General features: G+C 35.8%; 1 protein-coding gene across 6 annotated transcripts in view; it reads left to right on the top strand.

Moving 5' to 3' along the window:
• Nucleotides 1-26,306, top strand: part of LOC149542861 (eukaryotic initiation factor 3 gamma subunit family protein) — a 236,684-nt gene that overhangs the window by 118,147 nt on the left and 92,231 nt on the right. For 5 of the 6 annotated variants that reach the window (XM_089797773.1, XM_089797776.1, XM_089797772.1 and 2 more), the window contains 3 exons: nucleotides 4,983-5,076; nucleotides 19,377-19,823; nucleotides 19,901-20,006. In XM_089797773.1, coding sequence (XP_089653899.1) covers nucleotides 4,983-5,076; nucleotides 19,377-19,823; nucleotides 19,901-20,006 — 647 coding nt within the window. The remainder of the gene's footprint in view (nucleotides 1-4,982; nucleotides 5,077-19,376; nucleotides 19,824-19,900; nucleotides 20,007-26,306) is intronic. The other variant, XR_016355539.1, reaches the window with a different exon arrangement.

The raw sequence follows: 26,306 nt of genomic DNA, 5'->3' as shown, positions 1-26,306 counted from the left end.
TACAAAATCTCGAATGTGCTTTTGGGCATCTTAACATGAATCAATGACAAGACTTAATTATTTCTCAAATGGAGGCCTTAATTTTCACATAAAATTTGGGTTCCATCAGGCTGTACAGATGCTAGCATATGGACATGGGACCCGTGTGTTGGCTTATGGACTCATGATTGGTTATGGGCAACCAATCTCGAGGAGGGAGGACTTGTAATGTCCACCTATCCATCATAATAGAGTAGCCCATGCTAACCGAAGTACGTTTCATATCCTCAAACAACAAAGCAGTCTTAAAGTACTCACTATCTAGGATGGTGGTTTGTAGCTTATGCTCATGAGGGGGTACAAATGAGGGATTCATAGTCAATATATCGTTCACCATTTGATTAAAATAAGTGGAGCAAGCTACATGAAATGGGATATCATTAGCAACAAAGAATATACCAATGGATGCCTCAAAAGCTTTCTTTGACTGTGCATTAAACAAATTTCCACCGAGCCCTCCTCACTGCTACCCATCTTTCTCCTCCCTCTAGTCTCAATAGGGCTGCCACTAGTCCCATACCCATCCCCCCATCCTGGGGATGTCCCCATTTCCAAAACTTGGTCTTTTGTTTTTTTTTTTGGGGGGGGGGGGAACGTCCCTAGGTTATGTAGCAAAATATCTTTCAAAGTTTCTTTTATTTTCAAAGTCTCCTTCCGTCCAAGAAGTTTGAACTTCTTCTAGAGTGGCAATTTTTTAAAAATAACTTTATTTAAGTTATTTATTTTCTCAACGATTTGGCCCTTGAGGGTTTACTCATCATGAAACATAAAAACACACTTGAGTTATAATTAGCGATCTACCTTAGGGGATGTGTCGATGACCTCGTTTTATTTTAACTTATCATTATGATATAAAAGTGACTATAATAAGTCACTTTGTTATCTATTTATTTGATTGTAACTTAAGAAATAATATAAAACTATTTTATAATTATTCATAACCTACTCATCTGGACTTTGAACTAAATTTTGTTTGATTGTGAGAGTTCACGGATGACGTTTGTCTACTGCGAGCTAACTAATAGTTGCCTCCCAAAATTTAGGAATTCCTCCTAAAAAATAGGAACCAAAATGACTGACACCTAGCTGATCTTGAAGTTCTCATAATGCGTCTCAACCAACTCTCAGTGACTCCCAAAAAAAGGGATTTCTCCTAAAATCTACAAGACTATCCCAGACTATCCAATCTGACTCACAAGACCCCTATGTGACTTCATAAGCCATTGCATGGGTACCCTATACAATCTCTTGCCCTATGGAAACTAGTATTACATAGAGATGTGTCCCCACAAAACCTTAGCATTTCTAGAATGGTAATGTCTTAGGGACGTGGAGACAAGTTGTTTGTGTGCCACCCATCAACCACCAATTATTGTCAGGACGTGGGGATGTCCCTACATCCTTGGGATTTCGAGGGGGACACTTGGGCACTTAGTTGGCAGGCTTTTGCCATGAGTAAAAAAAAGCATATTATTAAATTTCTTTTATGGTTCTATTCAAACCTAAGTGCATGTGATGCAAAATCTTCAGATGTAGGACTAGCTGGCGTTCCTTTGGTGGATTGTGACCATAAGAAGTCTTGTAGTTCTAGTGAGGCCTGACCTCCTGAGGGATGATTGGAGGTCTCCATTCACTACATTTTGTACTTATTTTGATATCATGCTAGTAATTGTAATCAACTTTATGATATTCTTGATATAATAGGAATCGTTTATTTCCCGATATGATAATTTAAAATTTCATTTAGTATCGAGTGTTCTAATTGCTAATTAATAATTCAGTATTCAAATTTCCACTTAATAATAATTTAAAAGATATAGATCATTACAACTTTATTCCCAAAACAGATATGAAATACCTCTATTAATGCTAGAATGTCTTTCGATGATTACTTCAAAAATTTGCTCAGCTGCGAACTCTGTTGTGAATTCACCTCCAAAGATGAATTGGGTTTCTGTCCACTTTGCCAAGAAATCTTGAAGGTTTTTGTCCTCATGTTTTCAAAACATAAAGGCAAAGCTTTCTAGAACTCTCCAAGAGAAAACAATATTCAAGTATAAACCAAGCATAATCAAAATGAGCCTCCCCTTCTTCTTTTAAAGACCATTGCACCGATTCTTCATTTCCCTTTCATTTTTTTTGTCTTTTTACCCGTTTTAATTTGATTTGAACTTTAGGAAATAATAATAAAATGACTTCATTATTATTCTAACTGCACCATTAAAGCCATTTTAATACTGTTAAATAATTCAATTAAGTTGTCATTAAATTTATTATATTTCAACAACTTAATTTTAATTATTTAATTAATTTCTGATATCCAAATAAAGGGGATAATACATTAGTGCCAGGCAAGGTCAAATAGGCTGCAATTTGCTTCCTCAGTTGTCATGCCCAATTCCAACCATACCCAGCATGTATGATCCTCCTAGGAATTGGTGAAACCTGCAGCCAGAATGAAAAACTTTTGCAAATGAGTCGGCCAGATAAGTTGTGTTACCTTCTGCATAGTTTTCAGCTGTTTCGAACACTGTATCACACTTCTAAACAAGGATGGTATGACCTATGTATGGTAGCTCGAGGAAGCCCAGCTATACGGATAATAATAGAGTCTGTAAAACACTTTCAAAAAGCACCACAAAATCTCTGCATTTACAAAAAATGAGCCCCAGAAAGAAGCAATTTGCAAAAAATGTTAAAACAATGGTGAGGTGATACTTATGTAGAATCGCTTTGTCTGACTAGAGATCATGTCCCAGATCCGGAACCAGCAATCAATCCAGGATTTTTGTCCTTAATCTATCATTGGAAAAACTTTCAGTTTCAGTCCAGTAGCATTTTGTTTTGTGTAGTCTTTTATGTATTGGAAAATGAGGACTGAAATCCCTTTTTATAGAGTTGGAGGGAAAAACGACATTTTGAAATTTTGTTTAAGTCATTTCCTACTGAAAGCACATTTCAAATTATAAAAATGAGTCAATGTGCAACTCCCCCTTCCCTAGGTGTCGACTTCTGGGGACATAATAATGAAATTAAAGAAACACTGAAATGAAATATTATATTGTGAACATTAGAACTTAGTGTCTCAAATATTCTTGTTCAAGTTGTGGAAAGCACTGCCAAGGCATTGGAAAAAACAATTTAAGTTGCCAAGATGAAATTGAGGCAACGTGTTGCAGATAAATGCCAACTCTGAGATTAACTAAAAAGGCATTGTCTCTAAGAAGTGTGGAGGACAACTCAAAGGACAAAAATACTTAAGAAAGTCTCATGCCAATCCAAGTCACCAACTATGCCAACCTCACTGATAATAGGTAAGAAAATCCAAAACTGAGCTCTCTAAGAACATTGGAGTCCTTGTAGCCCCAATAAGTTAGCCAAGATAACTAAACAAATAAGCTATAGGTCATACATTAACTAGGTTTGAGAAGGGAACATAACGAATCTTAATTCCTTTCCCTAGGTGTTGACTTGGGCAGACATATTATAATTAATAAAAGAAACACTGAAATGAAATATTTTATCGTCAACATTAGGACTTAGTGCATATCTTAAATACTCTTGTTCAAGTTGTGGAAAGCATTGCCAAGGCACTGAAAAAATAATTTGAGCTTGCCAATATGAAATTGAGGCAGGGGGTTGAAGATTAATGCCAACTCCGAGATTAACTATAAATAGGTATGCTCTCTAAGAAGCGTGGAGAACAACTCAAGAGGCCAAAAACACTTAAGGAAGTCTCACGGCAATCCAAGTCACCAACTATGCCAACATCACTAATAATAGCCAAGAAAATCCAAGACCAAGCTCTATAAGAAAATTCGAGTGCTGTAGCCCTTATGAGTTAGCCAAGATAACTAGACAAATAGGCTAAATATCATGCCTGTTAACCTAGTTTGAGAAGGTGACATTACAAATCCTTATTCCCTTCATGGCGATATCTTCTCTTTTTTTCTATACTGTCCTAACCATTTTTTAGCCTTAAAATTCCGCAAGCTGAGATAATCTGTTCTAGCAATCGGTAAGTAAGACAAAATTACATCTTTCCTTGTTGTCTGTTGGCAAATTATAGAAAAGTGTGGCTTACAGTTAATTTGTGAACTTGTTAATTATCCATCGCATCCCTTAAAAACCTGTTTGTTGATCAATTTGTTGTGGCCAACATGAGTAAGGGTCCCACTTTTATTAAGTCACAGTCTTTTATATTGGTTGTAGTGCATTGCATTAAGAACCAAATACGAAAAAACCATAGCAATCATACATGCTGCTGATTTAGAAGCCCCTTCCTGCCAACTTTCTTTTTTTATAATGCTGGTTTTAACAAGTTCAATGTCTTCATTTTTATATTCTTTTGTAGACGAGTTGGAGCCGACTTTCTGGGTTTGTGTCAGCCTTATCAGAGAAGTGTTTTGATGTCAACTGTAAGTTTTCAGAAATTCGTATGCAAGTCAACTGTAGGCTACTTGACCTGCAAAAAGTCTCATGAATTTTGGGGAGTCTGGTGAGAACACACCAAGTTTTAAGAGTATACGGTACTTAATTGAGTCTCATTTAGCAGATATGGTATTGATTTTTATAAATATACAAGATATGACTTATTCCTATACAATTTTCATGGGTGCAAAATCAAGCAAAGCTACTCACAAAAGATAACATTAATATCCATCATACAGGAAATTCTTGTTTGGAAGTAAATTTTCTTCTTTGCCTTATGTTTTTAGAAGTATGACATTAAGTTATATGCACGAGTTTCTGACAAATAAATCATTTGTTTGTGTACTTTTGAGTCTTATACATGATAGTTTTGTTGTTTCTATATCCGAGGCTTCATTATTTTGATTCAATTAGTTGGTGGTCTTTAATGCATAGAGTTATATTGATGGAGATATTAACCACAAAACATATGACAACTGTCACTGGGCGTTTGCAAAATTATAACTTGACAGGCAAAGGATGTGCATGCAATACCTATTATGATTCGAGGCCTCCTCCGATGGACATTGTTGGAATCTTCAATTTTGATGAGTCAACTTCTAGTAGGTAGGTAACATCTGTTCTTTAAATATCTTCTCAGTGTAAATATTTTCAATCTTTCTCAGATGTTACAATATTTTTTTAACAGCCTCATGCTTATAAAGGTTAACCATATTTAATTGGCTGACGTTTGCCTAAAGATGTCTTAAGCTTCTGTTTCATATGCTCGTTGGCTCTTCTCTTTTCTATAAATAATTTGAAGCTGTAATACTTATTGCATGTCCTTTAGCTGTATTTTCTGTAGTCTTTTATGTCAATCATTCTTACATGCATGACTAGGATGTAGTACTATTCCTTAACAAGTGAAAGGACACATATATAGGTCTTTCTGTCAGCAACATGTGCTAATTGAACTGTCAGTTTTCATGTCCTTTAGGAACCACAGGGGTTTCATGTTCGGGCATAACTGATTAGGGAAGGAAATTAGTAACCCATCATTTTAGATTTTTTAATCATGGTTGAAACCGCAGACAATGACATGGTACCATTATTTATGTATGTCCATTGACTTATGGACTGTTATGTAGCATTCTAACATGTAGCGTACTAGTGAGTATGCATGTTCCTGTTTGATTGCTAGAGAAACTGAACACTGTGTTTCATAATTTTTATACCTAGTGACCTTGGAGCATTTTAAAGTCTCTATAGCTTTGTTTTATGGTCAGATGAATGCTGTAAGATTCAAGATGTTTAATGTTTCCACATTCCATAGTAATAAGAACAGATTTTCTGGGTAAAAATCTGGAGCAAAAATTTATTTTGTCACCTATGTTTTGGACCACTAAAGGGTAATGTCCCCTTTTTAGGCAGCATGAGCAGAGTGGCAGGTTGGCATATTCACCTGGGTTCCTGTAGGCCAATAGGTTGGTTAGGAAACTCATCAAGTGATCAACAGAGTTTAGCAGTGGCTCTGGGAACAAATTTTGAGCTTTGGACCATATTTTATTTAACAAGGAAATAATTAGTTAATTCCTAAATTTAGTTTTCAATAAATTAAGTGAATATTATACTCACTTTATTAAAAAAAAGAAATAGGTGAATAATATAAAGTCACTTTATTGATTAAATTGTTACAATAAGCCCTATTGGCGGTCCGCTAACAAATAACTTATTAGTTGGGGGTTAAATTATGGATTATATTAAATGAAAAGGCCTTGGTTTGATTTTTTAATGAAGGCCTCCAATTAAAGATAAGATAAATTTATTAATGTCCAACAAGATACCAACAACTAACAAGGGTCTAAGGGACTGAAAAGTGACTAGAAGGCACCAACCAGCAGCGGGAGCACCAAATGGTGTCCATAGAAAGAACAGAACGGGAATCAAAAGACAAAGCAAGAAAAGACTAAATAAATCAATACTTATATTAAATAAAAAGGCCTTGGTTTGATTTTTGATAAAGGCCTCCAAACATTGTAATAAATCCATAAATATTTAATTCTGGGAAGCGGCATGATATTTCTTCAAATCAATAATTTTGCCGTGAATGAAGCTTGTGAACAGGAGAGAATGGGAGTTTGGGCAGCAGAGGCATAGTCCAGGAGAATATTTTGGATCAAACCTTGAAGTGGAGAAGCTTAAAAATGCAATGGCGGTCATTATTGGGTGTTCGTGAATGATTGTTTTGACATGAGTATCTCAGGAACTGCAACAGACCATTTGCAGAAAGTTTGAGGCTTGAGAGTGTAAATTCTCAGGCCCAGGTGTTGGTATTTGACCCCCAATCCACCAGAAACCATTTGTTGTTTTAATTGGAAGCAGGAGCTGTGTACAATAGGTATTAAATTAATTTTCTTTTGGTATCTACAGATCTGACAGCAAGGAGTTTGTATTTATATAATGTAGGTCTGGAATTGGTGGTTGAGGTGAGACTGACAGGGATTCCATCTGCTATCTGCATATGACAGAATTAGCCATTCCGAGCCAAGTGGTCGATATCTGACTTAGCAGAACTGATTTGGAGAGTTGTGAGCAAGAGACATTATCTGTGTAAGGGCAGCAGGAAATTCTGGAAGAAATTGGCATCTTCAGATTGGTGGTGTGACTCATAGCAGGCTGGGTTGCAAATTGGAGTGTTTATTGCTGTCATAACCTTCAAGAGGATGCAGAACTTTTCCTGCAGCTGGCATCATCACTAGGTGTAACAGTGCAGATTGATTCAACCTATTATCCAGAATACACCGGTATCAGGTGTTTGATCTAATCTCAGTGATATTATTTTGTTTCCAGCATACATGCTTAAATCTCTGCCTGGTACGATCTTATTATCATTGTTATTTGGCTCAGATTGAAGGGAATAAAATAAATCTGCTCTATTGACACTATAACATTAGTTTTCTAGAAGAGCTTTTCATTAAATTATTTAGTATTTCTCAGCACTTTTCATTTAGCATAGTAATTTTGACTCTTGAGTGATCGTGAACTTCAATATTGGAGAAAACACTGAAAAATCACAAAAAGTACAAAAGGAAACTAGAATATTCACAAACCAAAACAAGTATCCTCAGTGAGCTAGCCAAAGACGGCTTGCGGAACAAACTCAGTATTCAGCCCAATACACCTGGCCAACATCTTTCAATGGTACTGCATGTGGAGCTAGTGCCGCCCCATTCCCAGATCTGCATGTTTGAGCAAATGGTTTTACAATAGAGAACAATTGTGTGACACGGGATTTTCAGGAGCAATTTGAGGCTACATGATGTGAAGCTGAAGTTGTTAGCAAACCTATAGGTCCACACAAATTGGGAACACAATTGAAGATGACATTGTTGCAGCCTTATCTCATCAGCACAGAATCCACAAGTTGATCGAGAATCACATTTGGATGGATCGATTAGAGAGAAGACAAAGGGGGACAAGAAAAAAATCTTCTTGAGGCAGTATTCAGATTATTAGAGAAGGTATGGGATGAGTAATGTCAAACTATTTATACCTTCTCTCAGATCGTGACCATGTTATTAACCTTGTTGAGATTTAATCAGATGCCTTGATAAGGAAAGGAGAGGAAGCTGATAAACTGTCTTACAAGCTTGACGTCAATAGGAACTTTTTGAAGAGTGCTGAGTTGGCTCTTCAAGATTCTGAGATTCATGTGGATGAGCTCTGCTTAGAGTTGAGTCTAGTTTGTTGTTCATCATACTCAGCAGATATTCAGATATCCTGAACAGCCAGGACACAAGATGGGGATAGCAGTTTGAGTTCTCCTAGTGTGTTGACTCTCTGAAGTCAGGTTCAGACTCAGTAGTGATGTATGCACTGCACTCGAGGGGACTTTTTTGCAGTTGATGCCAGTCTATAGTTGATGGTCAGTTGTATACCAACTATACCATGTGCTCTACCTCACCTTTTTTAGTGGCGATGGTACTACATTAAGAACAAAAGCAGTTGAGGTGGATAGATGAAGTTGGAATTTAAACCTTAATGTTAGGGGATAGATTGATGATGAGTATTTATCATCCCTTGGCAGTAGTGATAATTTTTGCCTTATCATGGACTTGAGTAGTAGGTTACATGGTCCTGTCGTGATTCATACCAGCAGCTTGACAAGTGTTCGCATATGTATTTTAAATAAATGAAGTGAATGCTATATTCACTTCATTAAATAATTAAAATAGGTGAATAATTTAAATTAACTTTATTGAATAAATTGTTACAATAAGCCCCATAAGCCCTAAGCCCTAATGAATAAGTTGGGGATTAAATTAAGGCTTCTATTAAATAAAAGGCCTTGGTTTGATTTTTAAGTGTAATGTCCCCTTTTTCCGGGACATTTGAAAATTAATTGTCCAACCCCATTTATATTAATACTGACTATTGAGGACTTAATACAAAGTTATTAAAGTCAATTTAATATTAAAAGGGGGAGTCAATAAGAGACGAACTAGCAAAAGGACAAGGACATAATTGGAAAATGATGAGTCAAGTAGAGGGACATGAAAGGTAACCAGGTTGTGTTTAAAAAGGGGAGGAGGAGCTCATTTCAGTATGCTTGGATATATGCTTGGTTTTTGATCTGGTTATTGAGCTCTCTCTATGAGTCAATTGAAAGCTTCATCTTTCAGCCTGCTTGGAGGAAGAAAACCCACAAGTCGGAAGATGGTGGACAAAACCCATTGTGGTGGAGGCATCATTTTAGGTGTCTCACTTGTGCTTACATTGTATTTCGGGTCTAGAATTTCCAATCCGACTGTAATACTATTTTTAAGATTGGATTGTGGTGATAAGTTATTGTATTGCTGATGTATAATGCAATAATGAACTTGAGGTTATAGAAACTGTTATATTGGATGAATTGCTGGTTATTTTGTTGAAAATTGTTAAATTCTGTTGCATGCATTTGCTGTTCAATATTTTCTGAGATTTCGTTTGAGAGTTTAAAGACAATACCCAGCCAGGGTATTATAGTGGTATTAGAGCTGGTCTTCCTGCCAGCTTGTGTGGTTTTCTAAGTAACAAATTTAAAAGAACGTGCAACTTCAGAAGTAGTTTTTTATCTCGTTTGAGAAGACAATTTTATTGCTGTGGGGAGGATTGAAATATTTTGGGAAATCTTGATCACAAAAAATAATTGGTTGATCAATTTATATCGGGAAGGACTTAATTATGTACGCATGAATTTTTTTCCATAATTCGTCAAACCTTCTGTCGGTGGCATTAGCAACAACACGCACAATTAACTACAGGGTTGGAGTTAGTGAGAAGAGTGGGTTTCCCTTTTGTGGCATCATGAGTGGCTTTTGGGTGTGCTATCAATAATTTGTTGGGTTATTATTAACACAGGAAGTGGAAACTATTCAAATTGTCTATATAATTTTTCAAAGATTTTGTTATTGTGAAGCATAGAGTTTGGAGGTTGAAATTTTTTAGCAATTTTCGAATGAGATATAAGGAACCCAATCGTTGGAATCTCTAGGCGATAACCATCATGCAATATAACAAAGATTTTTTGAAGCGTCGAGCATACAATGGTGATTACGGACTTAAGAATTCATGCCTAGACTTCATCTAGGGTCATGAATGAAAATTTAAGACTTTATTATACTCTCTTTCCGGTGTTTGCGTGTAGTATTTGCAGCAGGATTGGTTAGCACCAGTACAATATTATTGCAACGAGTTTTGAATCAAATGCCGAGAGTTGTAACGCTTCTGGTAAGAAAGACAAGTTTGCAAGGAACAACCACGGGAGGTGTGTTGAGAGTCACATGTCAGAAGAAAACAAGAACGAAATGCTCAGGAAACTGTAGTGCAAGGATCTTGCATATCTTTAATTGCCATGGGAAGACTAGTGATTGGTGTAATCATCTGTGTGCTTGAATCGATTCAAGTAGTCATTGCACCTTTCGACTATCATTGGAGTTATCTGGGATTGTACAATGGGAAGGCGAATAAATTTTACATACACATGACTAATGTGAATGGTTTTTCTAAGATAAATGAACACTTATAATTTGCAGTGAAAGAAGTTTATGACATTCTTCTTCTGTTGGAAATTGTGGAACTCTGCCATTGGCACAGGGAATTTAATTTTGGAGGGAAACGTAGTATGAGCTGAGAAATATGTCAGTTTATCATAGCTATATGTAGTTTCTGATTTATTAATTTTTTGCTGAGGATGCAAATCTTGGGGGCGGGGGGGGGGGGGGGCGGGGGGGCGTTATTTTCTAATACTGTTATTGATTCCTATAAGAAGATTTCTAGACATGATAATTGGTTTTCCTATATTGTATTTGTTGAAAGGTTGAGCAAGAAATGGAAACTTCTGGTACTAGTAATGCTCGACAAGGGACAACGTCACAAGGAGGTTGAGAATATAATTTCATACTTATGTCAAATATCGAGGGATTTTCGACATCAAAACTGATCGTCCTGTTTCCAGAAGTAAGAATGTATAGTGTCGTGTGAAGATTATTGTGAACAAGCATATATTTTAATATTTTTGAAGTGCAGTTTTGATGAGGGCTAAATATTTTAATACTCTGCCATTCCCGTTAACGATAGTGGAGTCTCATGACATTGTTGTAAGTGAAATTTGTGTTGAAAGTCATATCCTTTGTGCATACTGAATCAACCACTACACTATAAGGTACAAAGACAAAGATTCTGTTGATATGACTGAAGTGTGACACAACTTCTCTACCTACAGAGACTATGTAGTTTACAATGGGGGTTTAATACAGTTGGACGATAGGAGAGTTGAACAATATTTGGGAATTGGGAGCTACTTACAACAGTGAGGTCAGGTTGGTCGCAACTAAGACTAGTGGAAGGCATTGTGTTCACTGGTAAGTAGGTTGGAGTTTCTATGGTGGTATAAGGAAAAAGGCAGTGCAAGCAAGCTATTGTTGTAGAGTGAATGAGTGGGATTGTATGGGCCAATTACTGCGTAGCAGCAGGACAAGGAATCAACAATTTCCTTTGACTTGAATAGTTCTTGAGCTAACTTAAATAGTTTTGAGATGCATGATTTAAAGACTTTTTGCTATTGAAGAATTCGAAGTTTATGGGTCATAATTTCATTTCTAGTGGCTATCCTCTATGAGCTTATTATTAGTTCAAGCTACAGGAACCTTCTGTTTGGGAATTCATAATCTGGTTTAAAAATACATTGTCTGTACTAATGAAGGGGGGGAGGAGTTTTTAGACATCTATTTTTGGTCAACTTGGCCTGAACATTGAGTCTATGCAAAGACAAGTCCTTGCACTCTGATTCAGACAATATATAAGGAAGCAAACTATTTGAGGGAATTTGGGCTATATTGTGAAGACTGTTGAAGACCAAACAAACTCTAGATTACTCAAGACTGCAGATATTAAAACTAGTGATAGTGCCACCTAACACATAGAGCCTCAACTGTAATCGCCAAGCAGAGATACATTGCTAAGGGTCAAACATTGTGATTCAAAAAAGGGAAAAATAGAGTATTAGGCACTCACTATAGTGGTATTCGATTTATTTATGTTAAGGGGACTGTATATCATATCAAAATCCTGTGCATATTGAGATACATAGAAAACAATCTACCAATACTAAACAAGGAAGATATAGTTGGGCTAGTGATAAAGTAAAATCATAATTAGAGTAAGTGTTCTCTACAGGAAAACCAGCTTGGGATAATTGGTTAACAGTATACTTTTTAAGGCGGCAAGCAATCTTAGTTTAGACAGTTTATTATAGTAGTGATCTATAGGGGAAGTGTGTTTAAGATTGGGGTAGTTTTTAGTCCTTCAGAACAGAACAATGGAAGATCTAAAAAAGAATGTCTTTTCAGAGGAATTTAATGATACATTCAATGGCCCTCAGCTAAGAGACTTGTAGAAAGAAGAAGATTTTGGTTGGTTGTACGTGTTCGGGTTGCAATTAGAACACATGAAATCCTCAAATGATGCTCTCTCCAAATTGGAAGAGATAGAAACATATTTGACCAGAATAGAGCCGACATATGGGAGGCTCTTGAAGTGGGCTTTACAACCTTCAATGGTGACCTTGATCCAACCTAGATTTATGGAGCATCTAGATAAATGGGTTAGCCTTGTGGTTGCTTCTTGTCTTAGCGAAATTATGCGAATAACATCTCCTACAACAACCTACAATGATGTGGAGTTGAGGAAAGTTCTGCAACTGATTGTGAAAATTTTTCAAGGATTATATGTTGACAAAGGCACTGTGGTTTACAAAAGGGTTAAGATTCTAGATACAATGGAAGAGATGAGATTATTTTATATTATGATTGATCTTGAATGCAATGATTTAATTCTTCAATTGTTAGAATGCTTCTTGTTTGAAATTAGGAACCATCATTTAGGAGTCGTAAAGACCTGCATGCACACTATTATATCTTCATTTCTTGATGCAGATGTTGAAATTTGCAAGAGGTTGTAGTCCACCTTGTTAGCTTTTTGGAGGAGGGAACATAGATATTGCAAAGGCATGATAAAGTATATGCTCTAATATGCAGCCTTCAAGTTTGTGGAGGAAGTAATCAAGGATAAAATTAACATATCTTAGGATTTCATGATTGATAGTGAGCTGATCTGCATGGGTTCATAGGGTAAAGAGACTCTTGAAAAGAGGGAAAAACAAATAGGGAAGGAACCAATGTGCTCTACAAGTGAGGACACTTGGACATCCAATCATGTTTGTGAGAATTGTAGTATTGAAGAGTGTAACATCCGGTTTTCCTAGGTCTAAATTAACATCTAACATACTCAAAGAATACAGTTATTATTTCGTTTCATAGGAAGACAGTTATATCATTCATGTTCATATGAATAAAATTTACTGCTAGAATTAGTTAGGAAAAATTTCTTAACTAAAAACTTGAAATACCATCAAATGAAATCACTATAGAAATTGAAAATCACATACCTCGGAAAATTGAGATCGAAATCAAAACTACGGATGCTTCTGCAACCACTCGGGTTAGTCCACAAATACCTCTATAAAAATACCACAAAATGACTTCTATCCAATCAAATGACGATTATCATTAAATACCATTATATAAAATTAGGGCATCATATACCACTGTATCAATTAGGGCATTGTTTACCTTCGGTTTATTTAGGGCTTCTGATACTGCTATCTCACTTAGGGCTTCTGCTACCACGGATTCAAATAGGGCTTCCAATACCACGGATTCAATTAGGGCTTCCGATACCATAGTATCATTTAGGGTTCCAACCATCTCTCAATCAATTAGGGCTTCAGATTCCTTTTCCTCCGATTACTTAACTATGACAGTATCTCAAGATTAGAAAATATGCTTATATTTGATATTCATATAAGTGAAAAGCAATCCATGATTCTATCTCTTATATCTAGGTGTAAAATAACAGTCACAATGAAAATAACTCAACTTAATCTTACCTCCTTATAAATAAAAGTGATATTACCTATTTAACAATTGAATGTATAGCTTATCTCTATCTGACACACGTTTGACTCCTTGGGGAGAGATGAAACATTGTCAAGGGCTTAACCACCCAACCTTGGACCAAATCTTATCCCTTCACGATCTCTAATGAGAAAGGCCCTCTCTACTTGGAACAGACAAGGGACATCGTGCCATCCACTGAGCGTCCTGGTAATTTAACATGCAACTAGGCAGCAGGAGATCATAATTTATGCATGAGTTATTAATTAATTCATATTAAAAAAGATAATCGTTGTTCTATCATAACTGGTACTGATTCATATTGTTGAGGGTTCCTTTCTCTCACCTCATCACCCATCTTCTTGGCTACACAGCCGGGTGAGTCCCAGGTATTTGGAATTCTCAGAGCAGACGGCTTTATCAATTAATCAAGAAGATTACATACAACCATCATTTCACATTCTATGATTAGGTTCTTTAAAGATCTCAAAATTGACAACATTCTTCATGAGTGGAGCATGCATGAGCTAAAGTAATGTTTTATGTATGCTGATGTCACCCTCAATTTGCAGGTTCTTTACACCCTCTCACCTTATTCAGGCCTCCAAGCCGGTGATTCCTTGGTGCTTTCTGATTAAAAATCAGAAAGATGCTTTACACCTTCTTCACCACATATGGGCATTTTAGCCTGGTGAAATCCTTGGTGTTCTAATTTTAATATCTTCTCTCAATTATATATATATATATATATATATATATATATATATATATATATATATATATATATGAGGATTGATTCCATTTGGAATGATAACATTTATGCAAACGAATTCAGAGAATTTCTATTGAGTTATCTCACATATTCGATTATAAATGGATAAGAAAATCGGCAGACATTTATGCATAAAGCAATATCATATTGTCACAAGAAATACAACAAACTGTAACATATTATCACAAAGAAAATGTTAGACTTGGAAAAGGGAAATCAACATCTTTATGCTGAAATTAGTGTCTTATTATTTCAATGGAAAACGACAGACTTATGAGAAAGGTACAACAAGCTTTATGCTAAGTCAATGTCATAAAATCATATGTTATTATAAGGGAAATTGATGATCAGAGATGTCAGCTTTAGGAATAATTTGATAAACAAAGTAAGCACCAAGGAATCACCGGAAAAATGAATGTTCAGTCAGATAGCACAGTAAGTTTCGGATTGACTCTGCATACAAATAAGGATAACTAGCAGGGAGTTTGATTGCTCAAAGAACATGAAAGCTGAAGGAGGAAAGAATGATGATAATCAATATATTTAACCCAATTAATTTAATTAAGTTATTAAATAACTCATGCGAGTCCCGTAGATGTATTCTATTTTAAATCGCTAGGTCCTTTACCCGTCTGCCTAGTGATGGTGATGCCCTGCCTAATTCTTTTTTGACAATGCTTCCACCCCTTCAACATGCTCTCTGCAAGGAATTTCTCTGTAATTAAATTATTTAATCATAAATAATCATAACAGTTAATCTTTCATCTTAATTCCATGAATTTGCGATTAACGATCAACTAACATGTCATCTTCACTTGAAATCATAACGACCAACTATCTTACTATTTCGCCAGATTATATCAAATTAAATTGCCAACTGATTTCATGCAAACCTCAACGGCTATGTTTCAAGCTAGGTCAAAAATTGGGATGTAACAAAGACGTAGCTAAAGAGATGCAGACCAGCGATAGGAAAGATATAAATGAGGTGGTTTCAGCTACGAATAAGGGACATACAAGTTTTTACGTTGGTGATCAAGAGGTTAGCCTTGACAAACATATTGATGAGGCAAGTCCTATTTGAGGTAAAGGCATGTTGGAATCTCACCTGATGAGTTTTTGCATGAGAATGACGACATAACGGCAGCTTTGTCTTTGCATTCAAATTAAATGAACAAGGAAATTGAGGCCTATGATGATGATATTACTTTCAGCCTGCATAATGTTGATTGGATGAAGCATATTAATTCACTTTTTGAGATGGATGCTGATTGGATAATGGAGAATCTGCTATTCGAGTTTGATGATGACACACTCATTGATATTGGTCAGGTGTTTCAGATTGATACTTGTTGCAGTCAAGAGGTTGCTGCCCTGACAGAGGGACATAATACTGATTACAAATCAGCCTTGGATAGAGATGTGGTGAACATTATAGCCAGAATGCATACAGTGAGGGGAGCAACGTTGTGGCAATTGGATATTCTACCCATTATGGGCACGGAGCAACAAGATATTACAGATAGTTGGGAAGGTGGATGGCCTTTTTGTTTGTGGGATCCAGGAGGAATATTCCCATGGTTCGTAATATTTCCAGGAGTTGGTTGGCACATAGTTGAGTTCCAATAGTTATTTGACCGCACTGGTGCTTGTGATCTCAATTGGAGTGAGATTCTCAGTTGGATTGAGGATCTTCACGTGGTAGGTTGTTAATTGATCATGCACGTGGGATGATTTGGGATCCTAGTATTAGCATGCTTGAGGTATTGTTCTTATGGGGAGTCGGTGTCAATGGCTTTGCAGTTCTAAGTCCTTTTTTCTTATTAGAGTGGCGTAGTGGATTGTTAGAGCAGTTTTCATGAAGCTGATATGGGACCCAGGCATCATGATCACATGCACGCAGTTGTTTGAGGGCAAACAATTTCAAAGTAGGGAGGATTGTGATCTCCCCTTTTTCTGGGATATTTGAAAATTAATTGCCCAACCCCATTTATATTAATATTGACTATTGAGGACTTAATACGAAGTTATTAAAGTCAATTTAATTTTAAAAAGGGGAGTTAACAAGAGACGAACTAGCAAAAGGATAAGCACAGGATTGGAAAATGAAGAGTCAAGCAAAGGGACATGAAAGGTCACTAGGTTGTGTTTAAAAAGGGGAGGAGGAGGTCATTTAAGTATATGCTTGGTTTTTGATCGAGTTATTGAGCTTTCTCTACGAGTCAATTGGAAGCTTCATCTTTCAGCCCGCTTGGAGGAAGAAAACCCACTAGTCAGATGATGGTGGACAAAAACCCATTGTGGTGGAAGCATCATTTCAGATGTCTCACTTGTGCTTGCATTGTATTTTTGGTCTAGTATTTCCAATTTGACTGTACTATTGTTTTTAAGATTGGATTGTGGTGATAATAAGTTATTGAATTGCTGATGTATAATGCAATAACAAACCTACGGTTATAGAAACTGTTATATTGGATGAATTGCTGGTTATTTTGTTGAAAATTGTTGAATTCCGTTGCATGCATTTGCTGTTCAATATTTTCTGAGATTTCATTTGAGAGTTTAAAGACGACACCCAACAGGGTATTACATAAAGGCCTCCAATAAAATCAAGGCTTATATTAGATAAAAGGCCTTTGTGTGATTAATAAAGGCCTCCAAACATTTTAATAAACCCAAAATCAAATAATCTTGGGAAAAGACACAATATTTCTTCAAAACATTAATTTTGCCATGAATTAAGATTGCGAATGGGAGTTTTGGCAGCAAAAGCATAGCGCAAGAGGAAATTTGGGATCGAACCTTCAACTGGAGGAAATTAAAAATCCTTTGGCGGTTATTATTGGAGAATTGTGAATGAAGTTTTTGACATGAGCATGTCAGGAGCTATGAATGATCATTTGCAGAAAGTTTGAGGCTTGAGGGCATAAATTCTCAGGCCTTCGTGTTATGAGGTGTCCCACCAGAAGTTGTTTGTGATTGTAATTGGAGGAAGGATCTTTGCACGTTAGGCACTAAATTGATTGTCTTTTGGTTTCTATATATATATATATATGTATTACAAATCATTTCATAGTATGAATATATGTTGCTTGATCATTGATCAATGCCAAATGTCAAAGATAAACATTAAATACTCTCTCATAAATCTATGTTCACAATTCTAAATAAAATCATACATTGAATTATTGAATTGCAAAATGAAATTTCAAAACATAGACTAGTTCATCAAATTACAGTGTTTGAAACATAATGATAATAGTGACAAGTGTTTAATAGTTTATCATTGTATCAAGGCCCTTCAAGGGTCAAATGAATCATTGAAAAATGAGGGATCAATGGGTTCATCCCTGGCTCAACTAAATCAAGATCTTCATCGTTGGAGAGCAAATGAGAAATAAAATGTGTTTGATGTATTCTTATAGGCTCCTTTTAGTGTTAGAAGAAAACATATATTATGGAATGTATTTTTAAGTTACTTCTTGGTCCCATGGGTTGTGGCGGGTCCCTTGGCGTCCGTGTAGGGTCTGCATTGTGGGCTGTGGGATTGTGCGGGTCCTTGTATACCTACTCGGATGCACAGTCTGTGGTGTGGACCCACCATGACTGTAGCTCGAATTTGAACCTACGACAAACCTAGACCTGGACCCGACTAGCCCAGTCCGAACCTTGCAACTTAGATTGAAGGGAATAAAATAAGCTGCTGTATTGACACTTTAACGCTAATTTTGTAGAAGAGGTTTTCATTAGCTTATTAAGTATTTCTCGGCACTGGTCAATTAGCATAGTAGTTTTGTGTGATTGTCAACTTCAATATTGGAGAAAATGCCCAAAAAACACAAAAACAAATCAGAATAATAGCAAACAAAGATAAGTATCGTCACACTGGCCAAAGACTTCTTGTGGAACAAACTTAGTATTTAGCCCAATACACCTGGCCGGCATCTTTCATAAAGTGTCCCATCATCAAAATGGATAGATATCATAGCAAGTGGATTAGAGCCCCTGATTTAGATAACTCTAGTTAGGTACATGGTGCCATTATGGGACTGACTAGAGAAATTCAGTAAAAGTGTAGGCTCATTTAGTCAGGAGCAAGTGCCATTATGGGACTTACAAAAAATATATATTTAATGCAGTTACTTGTTACATTTTGTATGGTTGGAAAGACTTTGCATTAATAAATTCCTATGGTGTGTCCCATATGATATAGTCTGCCTAACTAGAGTTATGCATATAAGAGCTCAAGTTTGGCTCCTGTCATATCTTTTTGTCTTAATGATGAACCAATTGGGTGGTCTGAAATATTAATTACAAGTATTTTTTGTACTTGTTGATCAATTGTTGATGGTGGTAGAAGATGAACTTGTAATATTGTTCAAGATCTTACATGCCCATCACTCTGGAGTTTTACGGAGTTCTTTTTTAGCATTCTTGTTATATGTGAATTTCATAGTTTAAGTTTGTGGTTTATTCTGAAGTATTCCTCCATCATGAATCGCTGCTTGTGGATGATTCATTTTGTGTGTTATATGATAGTTATTATCAAGGACTGTACCATACTTATTATAAAATTAAGGGCTTATTGAATTGGCCAACATACAACAAGATAAAGATTTGACTACTCTTATCCCAGTTTTGAGTGTGTTGTGACCCTGCAGAATTGTTCGTGTTCCTCTCTCAGAGCTTGTTTCAGCTCACCAAAAACATATGGAACAGCTTATGTCAAAGACAGAATGCCATCTAGGCATCATGGATGCTTCAAATATGGATGCCGACTTGTTAATGAAAGACTCAATGCCAAAAGACATGTTATCCAGTTGTTCAAAGTCTGGTTCAGACAAGGGATCGGAACAAGAGGAGATACCTTTAGAAACATTTTTATCTGGATGCAAAACTTCACATGGAATGTATACAGAACAAAATCAGTGCGATATGCAAGAACTTGAGATATCTGAAATCGATCTGCATCCCAATGATTTGTGTGAAACAAATTGTAAGGAGCAAATTGGGTCTGATGTTGGTCCAAAAGTGAACAAAACTTTGAAGCCAGGCAGGCAAGCAACATCTGAAGATACCCTTTCATGGGTAGAAAATGGATTTTCTAGGTATATTTTGTTTGATTTAATCTAATTTCAGTCAAATTAAGCATGGGAATTAAATAATGTGATTTTATGCCAATCAGCTTGATTGTTGCTGCACCAGATCTTGATCCTTGGATTGTTGCTAAGCAAACATTGCCACTCCTATCCTTTTCAGCACCGTTCGTGATTTATTATCAGTACTTGCAGGTGATTCTGTTAGACTACATTTCAGTATTCTATTTTTCTCTTCAATTTTTTTCAAGCATTGAAGGATATATGGCTCTGTCTTTGCAATCAACAGAGTTTATAAGCTTCAAATCCTAGGAAAGCATAGATAAGTTGGCACTTCATTTATGAGGACAATGGAATAATTTTTAAATTTGATTAGCATATATATCAAATGCAAAAAAATATAATTGTCGACGCTCATTATTTGGAAAGATTAATTGCAACGAGTGGATCACAGCAGGTGTTTTTGATGAGTCTCAGGGCCAAGGATATTCAATCCCACAAACCTTGCTGAAAAACTGGCACAAATTATTTTTTTAGTGTTGGAGAAGTTCAGTTGTGCAGTTAACTTCTTTTGGGATGTATGGTTTGTATCCTATATGCATATTATCGAATGGCCTGTTCAATTTTTTGCAAAACTTTGTTTTCTTATAAGGTAGCCTTTTGACCACTTTTCAATAAGGGGTAAGAGTAGGGAGAGTAGTTCCACACCTCCCATTGCATAAAGGGCCCATGTTTTCATTTATACAAATTAGTGGCCTCACTCTTAACCTCTATCTTTATAGTTGAGGTAATAAACAACAAGAGGTCATTAAAACAAAAACCAATGCCACACATAATAGTGCTCATGAAACAAAGAAAGCCCTTCACACCAACATATATAGACTTTAACATGTAGAAGTCTATAGGAGGATGATGCCATAGGAACCTCTTAGAGCCTAGAGCCTAGAGCCTAGATCCATAATTTTGTAGTGTGGATAAAACTAGCATGAGAAGAGGATAAGGTTGGAAAGTATTTTTGTCAAAATGGTGGGAGGAAGCTAGACATAGTTGTTAACTTTAGGTTTTTTAACCATTTCTTGGAAAGACTGAACTTAGTTCTCTTGGAATCTTATGATTGGGCTTGGGTTAAAAGGGTTTAGACAATTATGCTTTAGCATATGATTAGGTACGATGGATAGTTCCGAAATTGCATTGCCCAGACCAAATTTACCGCCTAAACATTTCTCAAGATATCTTCAAACTTGACTGGTTCATACATAGGTTTAAAGCCATAGATCTTTTTTGATTCATCTCGTGGGAGATACCCATGTTTAGAAGTTTTTTTTTGGGATGATTGCTTACTGTGCCCGTTCAAAAGTTGTTTTGTTTCTGTTATTTGCAATCTGTTTATGCTTTAAGTACATCAACACTGTTTTTTGAAAAGCTCCTTATATGCTCTTTGTCACCCTTTTCTAGTGAAAGAAGTGCTTAATTGATCTACACAGTTGAAATTTATTGGTAATAAATGTAGGTTTTTTGGAGTCCCTCTTTGAACTCTCTTAGTCCCAAACAGTTTGCTATACTGATTATTTCGTATAGATCATAAATAGAACCACAGATGAAAAACTTTTACTTGTGAATAAAATTTGTAGACAATTTGTTCAAAAGCTTGGATCCTAAGAAATGCGGGAAAAACTCAGCAAAAACTCGATATAAAAATTGTAAAATATTCTTAAATAAAAAAGCATAAAACTGAATTTACAAACGTAATTAGAGATTCCTTCATTTATAGATTAAAACAAGTTCAATTCACACTACAGTCACACAATTATATATTATACAGCAGTATTAATATTTTGTGAATTTCAATGTGGAGAAAGTGTGTCCAAATTAAGTTTTAGTCGTCGGTGTTTATAACTAGAACATGGGTCTAGGGACAACATCCCCCACTGTGGTGCAATGCTGACAATCTTAAGATGCCAAGGGGTGTTGGATTTAGCCCAGGAATCAATAATAAACATCAATAAGGGAAACATAACACTAAAACAAACATTAGAAGATACCGTGGGAAAACCCTTTGAGAATGAAGGGAAAAACCCAGCCACGCAACAATAGTTCATTTTATTGATAATAAAATTCAAGTGTACAATGCCTATTGCTTGATGCAATATATATAACATAAAGAGATACTCTTCACATTCCAACCGAAGGTTTCTTTAGTTTCCCAAAATGTGACTTTTTATTACAATTACAACTCTTCAAAATTCCATGCCTTAATGCATGTTGAATAACACGTCTTTATTTAATATTACAATTTATCATAAATTTACTTTTCAGCTGAAGGTAACCATAATGATAATAACGCCTAGAGATAAATATCTCTATCGCAGCTACAAACTCCAACACTTCCTCTTAGCGAGAGAGATATCTTTAGCTGAACAATCACACAAGGCTGCAATCAAAATGTCATTGATAAAATCTAATCACAAAAATTCATGGAATCGCTCAACATGACAAACCTATAAGAAACACAACCAGCTTTCTTCACAGACTCAATGTGATGTTGTCATGGAATCTCTTAACATGACAATAAGAGAACAATTTGTTAATAATCATAGAATCATTCAACATGATAGACCTGTAACAATTACTCATAATCATGGAATCACTCAACATGAAAAATCTCAAACAACTTTCATCATGAACTCACTCAACGTGATGTTGTCATGGAGTCTCTCAACATGACAAATTAGTAAGGTCTACAACCAGCATTTTATCACGGATTCTCTCAACGTGATACGATCATGGACTCTTTCAACATGACTTCCAACTCCCATCAGGAAATCTCTCAACTTGATGTCATCATGGACTCTCTCAACATGATGCTGGCTCCCAGAGTGAGAGTTATTAGGTTGACCTTATAACTATCATGAATAAGAACTCATAATTAACAAGAAATGCAATCACAGCTAAGACTCGTTTCCATCAAGAGTCTCAAAACAAATAATGTCAGACATATATAAAATTGGTAGAGATTTCATAAATACTCCCTCTTAATCAAGAACTACTTTGATCATTGTAATAAGATCGTGGTAGCATCCTCCCTCCGAAGCTGAACATCTCCCTTTGAATATGTAACAACAACATCCCAATCTCATTACTTCTTCTGCAACCAAAAGAGATATTAAAAGCTGATAGCTTCAACCATAATAGAAATTAATAACCATACACTGCTGTATGACATAGATTCATGATCAGTGCTCAAACTAAAATACTTATAATCAGAAACACCTGAAGAATAGATCCTTTATAATTGATGTCTACTCCCAGTCAACCAAAAGCCATATTGCAAATGTCTCACAGTATCTTAATAACAAAACTGCTTTCAGAACATATGAATTACATTTCACAAAAATCAATCAACCATTGATTGTGCATATGCTGAATAACACACACTAATACAAAATGACTCTAATAAGAAGGATAAAAGAACACATAAATATACAGGCCCTGCTTCTAAAAACACAAGAATCTCACAATAACCAATGTCTATCCCAGTCAATCAAAAGCCATATTGCAAATGTCTCACAGTATCTTAATAACAAAACTGCTTTCAGAACATATGAATTACATTCACAAAAATCAATCAACCATTGATTGTGCATATGCTGAATAATGCACACTAATGCACAATGGCTTAAATAAGAAGGATAAAAGAACACATAAATATACAGGCCCTGCTTCTAAAAACACAAGAATCTCACAATAACCAATATCTATGAAAGGTGCCATAAAATATATATAAACTCTTAAAATAATTAAAACATGATTCCAGAACTTATACAAATCTCATACAATACTGCAGATAATATGAAACTCGATGATATCTAAATACTCACAGATGGGTGGAAACTTTAGACCACCACATATGATGCAAAAACCTAAAAGCTGATAAATAATACAAATATATTATCTAATGTTGCTACAAACTGGAAGACCTGAAAAGAATTCAAAATTCAAAGAAAATTATCACATATTGACATCCACTTCACACAAAAATAACAAGCTCTTGAATGTCATTACTTGGCCTTAATAAAAGAAAACGCCTGAACTTGAAAGAGACTCGTTGTTAAAGCAAGATAGAAGGCATGAAATAAACCACGGTGACAATACATGGAGCTGAGAAGGCAGCCATGGTGACAAATTATTCACTGGCCAGCAAGTGGACAACAACAAGAAGACGACTCCAATAGTTTTGGCAACATATCAAAAAGAAATTACGTCAAGTTCTTGTCACCGTAACCAAATTACTTCAGAAAATGCAGCTATGCAACTTCTGTCAAAGGTCAAACCTGCCAAGAAGTACTTATGACAAAGGAAGACCAAGAGACATTACTTGAGGCACGATAAACACTTAACCAGGGATACAACCCATGCCATTCTGTATATTTTCATTCACACGGTCTCAATCTTTAATAAACCTTTTTATAAGATACAATAAAGCCTAGTGAAAATGGTAAACAATCACAAGGACCACTACCAGAAAGCACAGGAAAAATTCAATGGTACAGAATACACAAAGATGAGATCATCTGACTCTTTCCCTGAAGGAGTGGAGAGACCTAGAGAAAAACATAATCTTTTGCGTTCCGAATACAAGACACAGGAGTTACAAATTGCTTTCAATAGCCAAACAGCGCTTTCACACCAATTGACATTACAAAGGTCAGCGATAGTTACAGTATGTAACGTTACACCTCTTAAGACATTTGAATTAAGAAGGAAAATATACCTCCGCGATGAAGAACATGGTGAAAAATATGCTAGCAATGACAATACAGTGGTATGTAACCACAAACATGAAGACATAGTAAAATCCACATAGATAATAATAGAATCAACAACAAAACCTTTGAAAGTAGAAAACACAGACAACAATGGACAGGATCAACTGCAACACAAAAGAACTGATCTTTTCACAAAGCACAACTAACATAGGTATGAATGGTAGCTCTTGATGCACCAATCATTAACAAGAGGGTAACTATGATAACCATTTCAGAGAAGGAATCTTGATGGGTAGATTCGTTGCCTCTAGCAAAATTGAAGTATAACACTTCCTACCACATTTCATAAAAATGCTGCCATTTATGGCACTATACGGATATCATCCTCCATTCTGAAAGTCCTCAACAGATTTGTACAATATGACAATACTACTGATAGACGAACCATGAGCCATGATATCAAGATGAGCAAGAATATGAATCAATACAATTGGATATAACAGAAATCATGACAGCAGCTAGATCAGATATTAAGAAAAGAACTCTAGTGTAATATCCCACCCAAATATTCTTTTCCAACCTTGCCCAGAATTATTTTAGAAATATGAACTAAAAACAACAACAAATGCTCATGCAAAAAGATCATAAAATGTTATTGCATTATAATATTCAGCAATACAATAACAATCCAATCATAAAATCAGTGATAACAATTAGATTGGATAATCAGAAATGAACCTGAAATGCAATTGTGAACTTCGTCGCGAATTCACCACAGATGATGAATCAAGGCTACATCCAATCCACCAAGAAGAACTAGAGGGTTTGCATCCTTAGATCCTAAATAGAAGCTGACGCTTCCCTAATTTCTTAAAGAAAAATCCCAAACCAAATCAATATCCAAGCATGCTGAAAATGAGCTCTCCCTTCCTCTTTTAAGCACAATTAGACGACTCTTTACATTCCCCTGCCAATCACTTCAATTTTTATTCTGTTTTCCCTCTTAATTGTTTTTTTCCCACTTAAGGAGAATAATATAACTTTATAAGATGAAGTGACTAAATAATTCATTTCTTTAAGTTTTAAAGTCATTTTATTAAAACAACTTAATCTGAGACATTAAAATAAATGTCCCATTGAAGTTAGAAAGCCAAGTATAATAACTTGCCGGAAAGCTCTCGACAAGACGCTCCAAGTCTAGTACTACAAACCTAGCTAACTTACTATAAATATTAAGTATTAGAAACCCCTACTATCTCAACTTTGATCTACTTGAAAGTGAAGAAGCATGTGTCAAACTCATACTGAGCGCTGACAAAGGCCCAGTTAGCCCACAAAACCATGCTGGAAAAGGCTAATGATATGTCGGATTTAAATAGCTAGAAAAGGGGACATTATAGTCCTCCCTTCCCAAAGATTTCTTGCCCTCAAACATGTTTACCGTACTAGGTAAAGAAATTAATGCACACAGACAATGAACAAGAACAGTAGAACTCCTTTTATTATTCACGTATGCCAATATAGTACCTAATGATTTTGATGATAAGATGATTACAATGATCCCGAAGGGGGTATATATATATCTCGAGGAACCTTCCCAAAGGCATTCGTTGACTACATACAACATGTCGGCTACATAATAAGAACTTTCCCGATACCGACGTAAAACCTTCCTGATACCGACGACATACATCCCGATACACACCTTGTCAGCCGATACCGACGACAT

Source organism: Cupressus sempervirens, chromosome 8 (genome assembly GCF_028749045.1).
Source record: "Cupressus sempervirens isolate cs-2001-9-10 chromosome 8, ASM2874904v1, whole genome shotgun sequence".
In the NCBI taxonomy this organism is placed as follows: Eukaryota; Viridiplantae; Streptophyta; class Pinopsida; order Cupressales; family Cupressaceae; genus Cupressus; species Cupressus sempervirens.
This window is presented reverse-complemented; position numbering and strand designations above follow the sequence as displayed.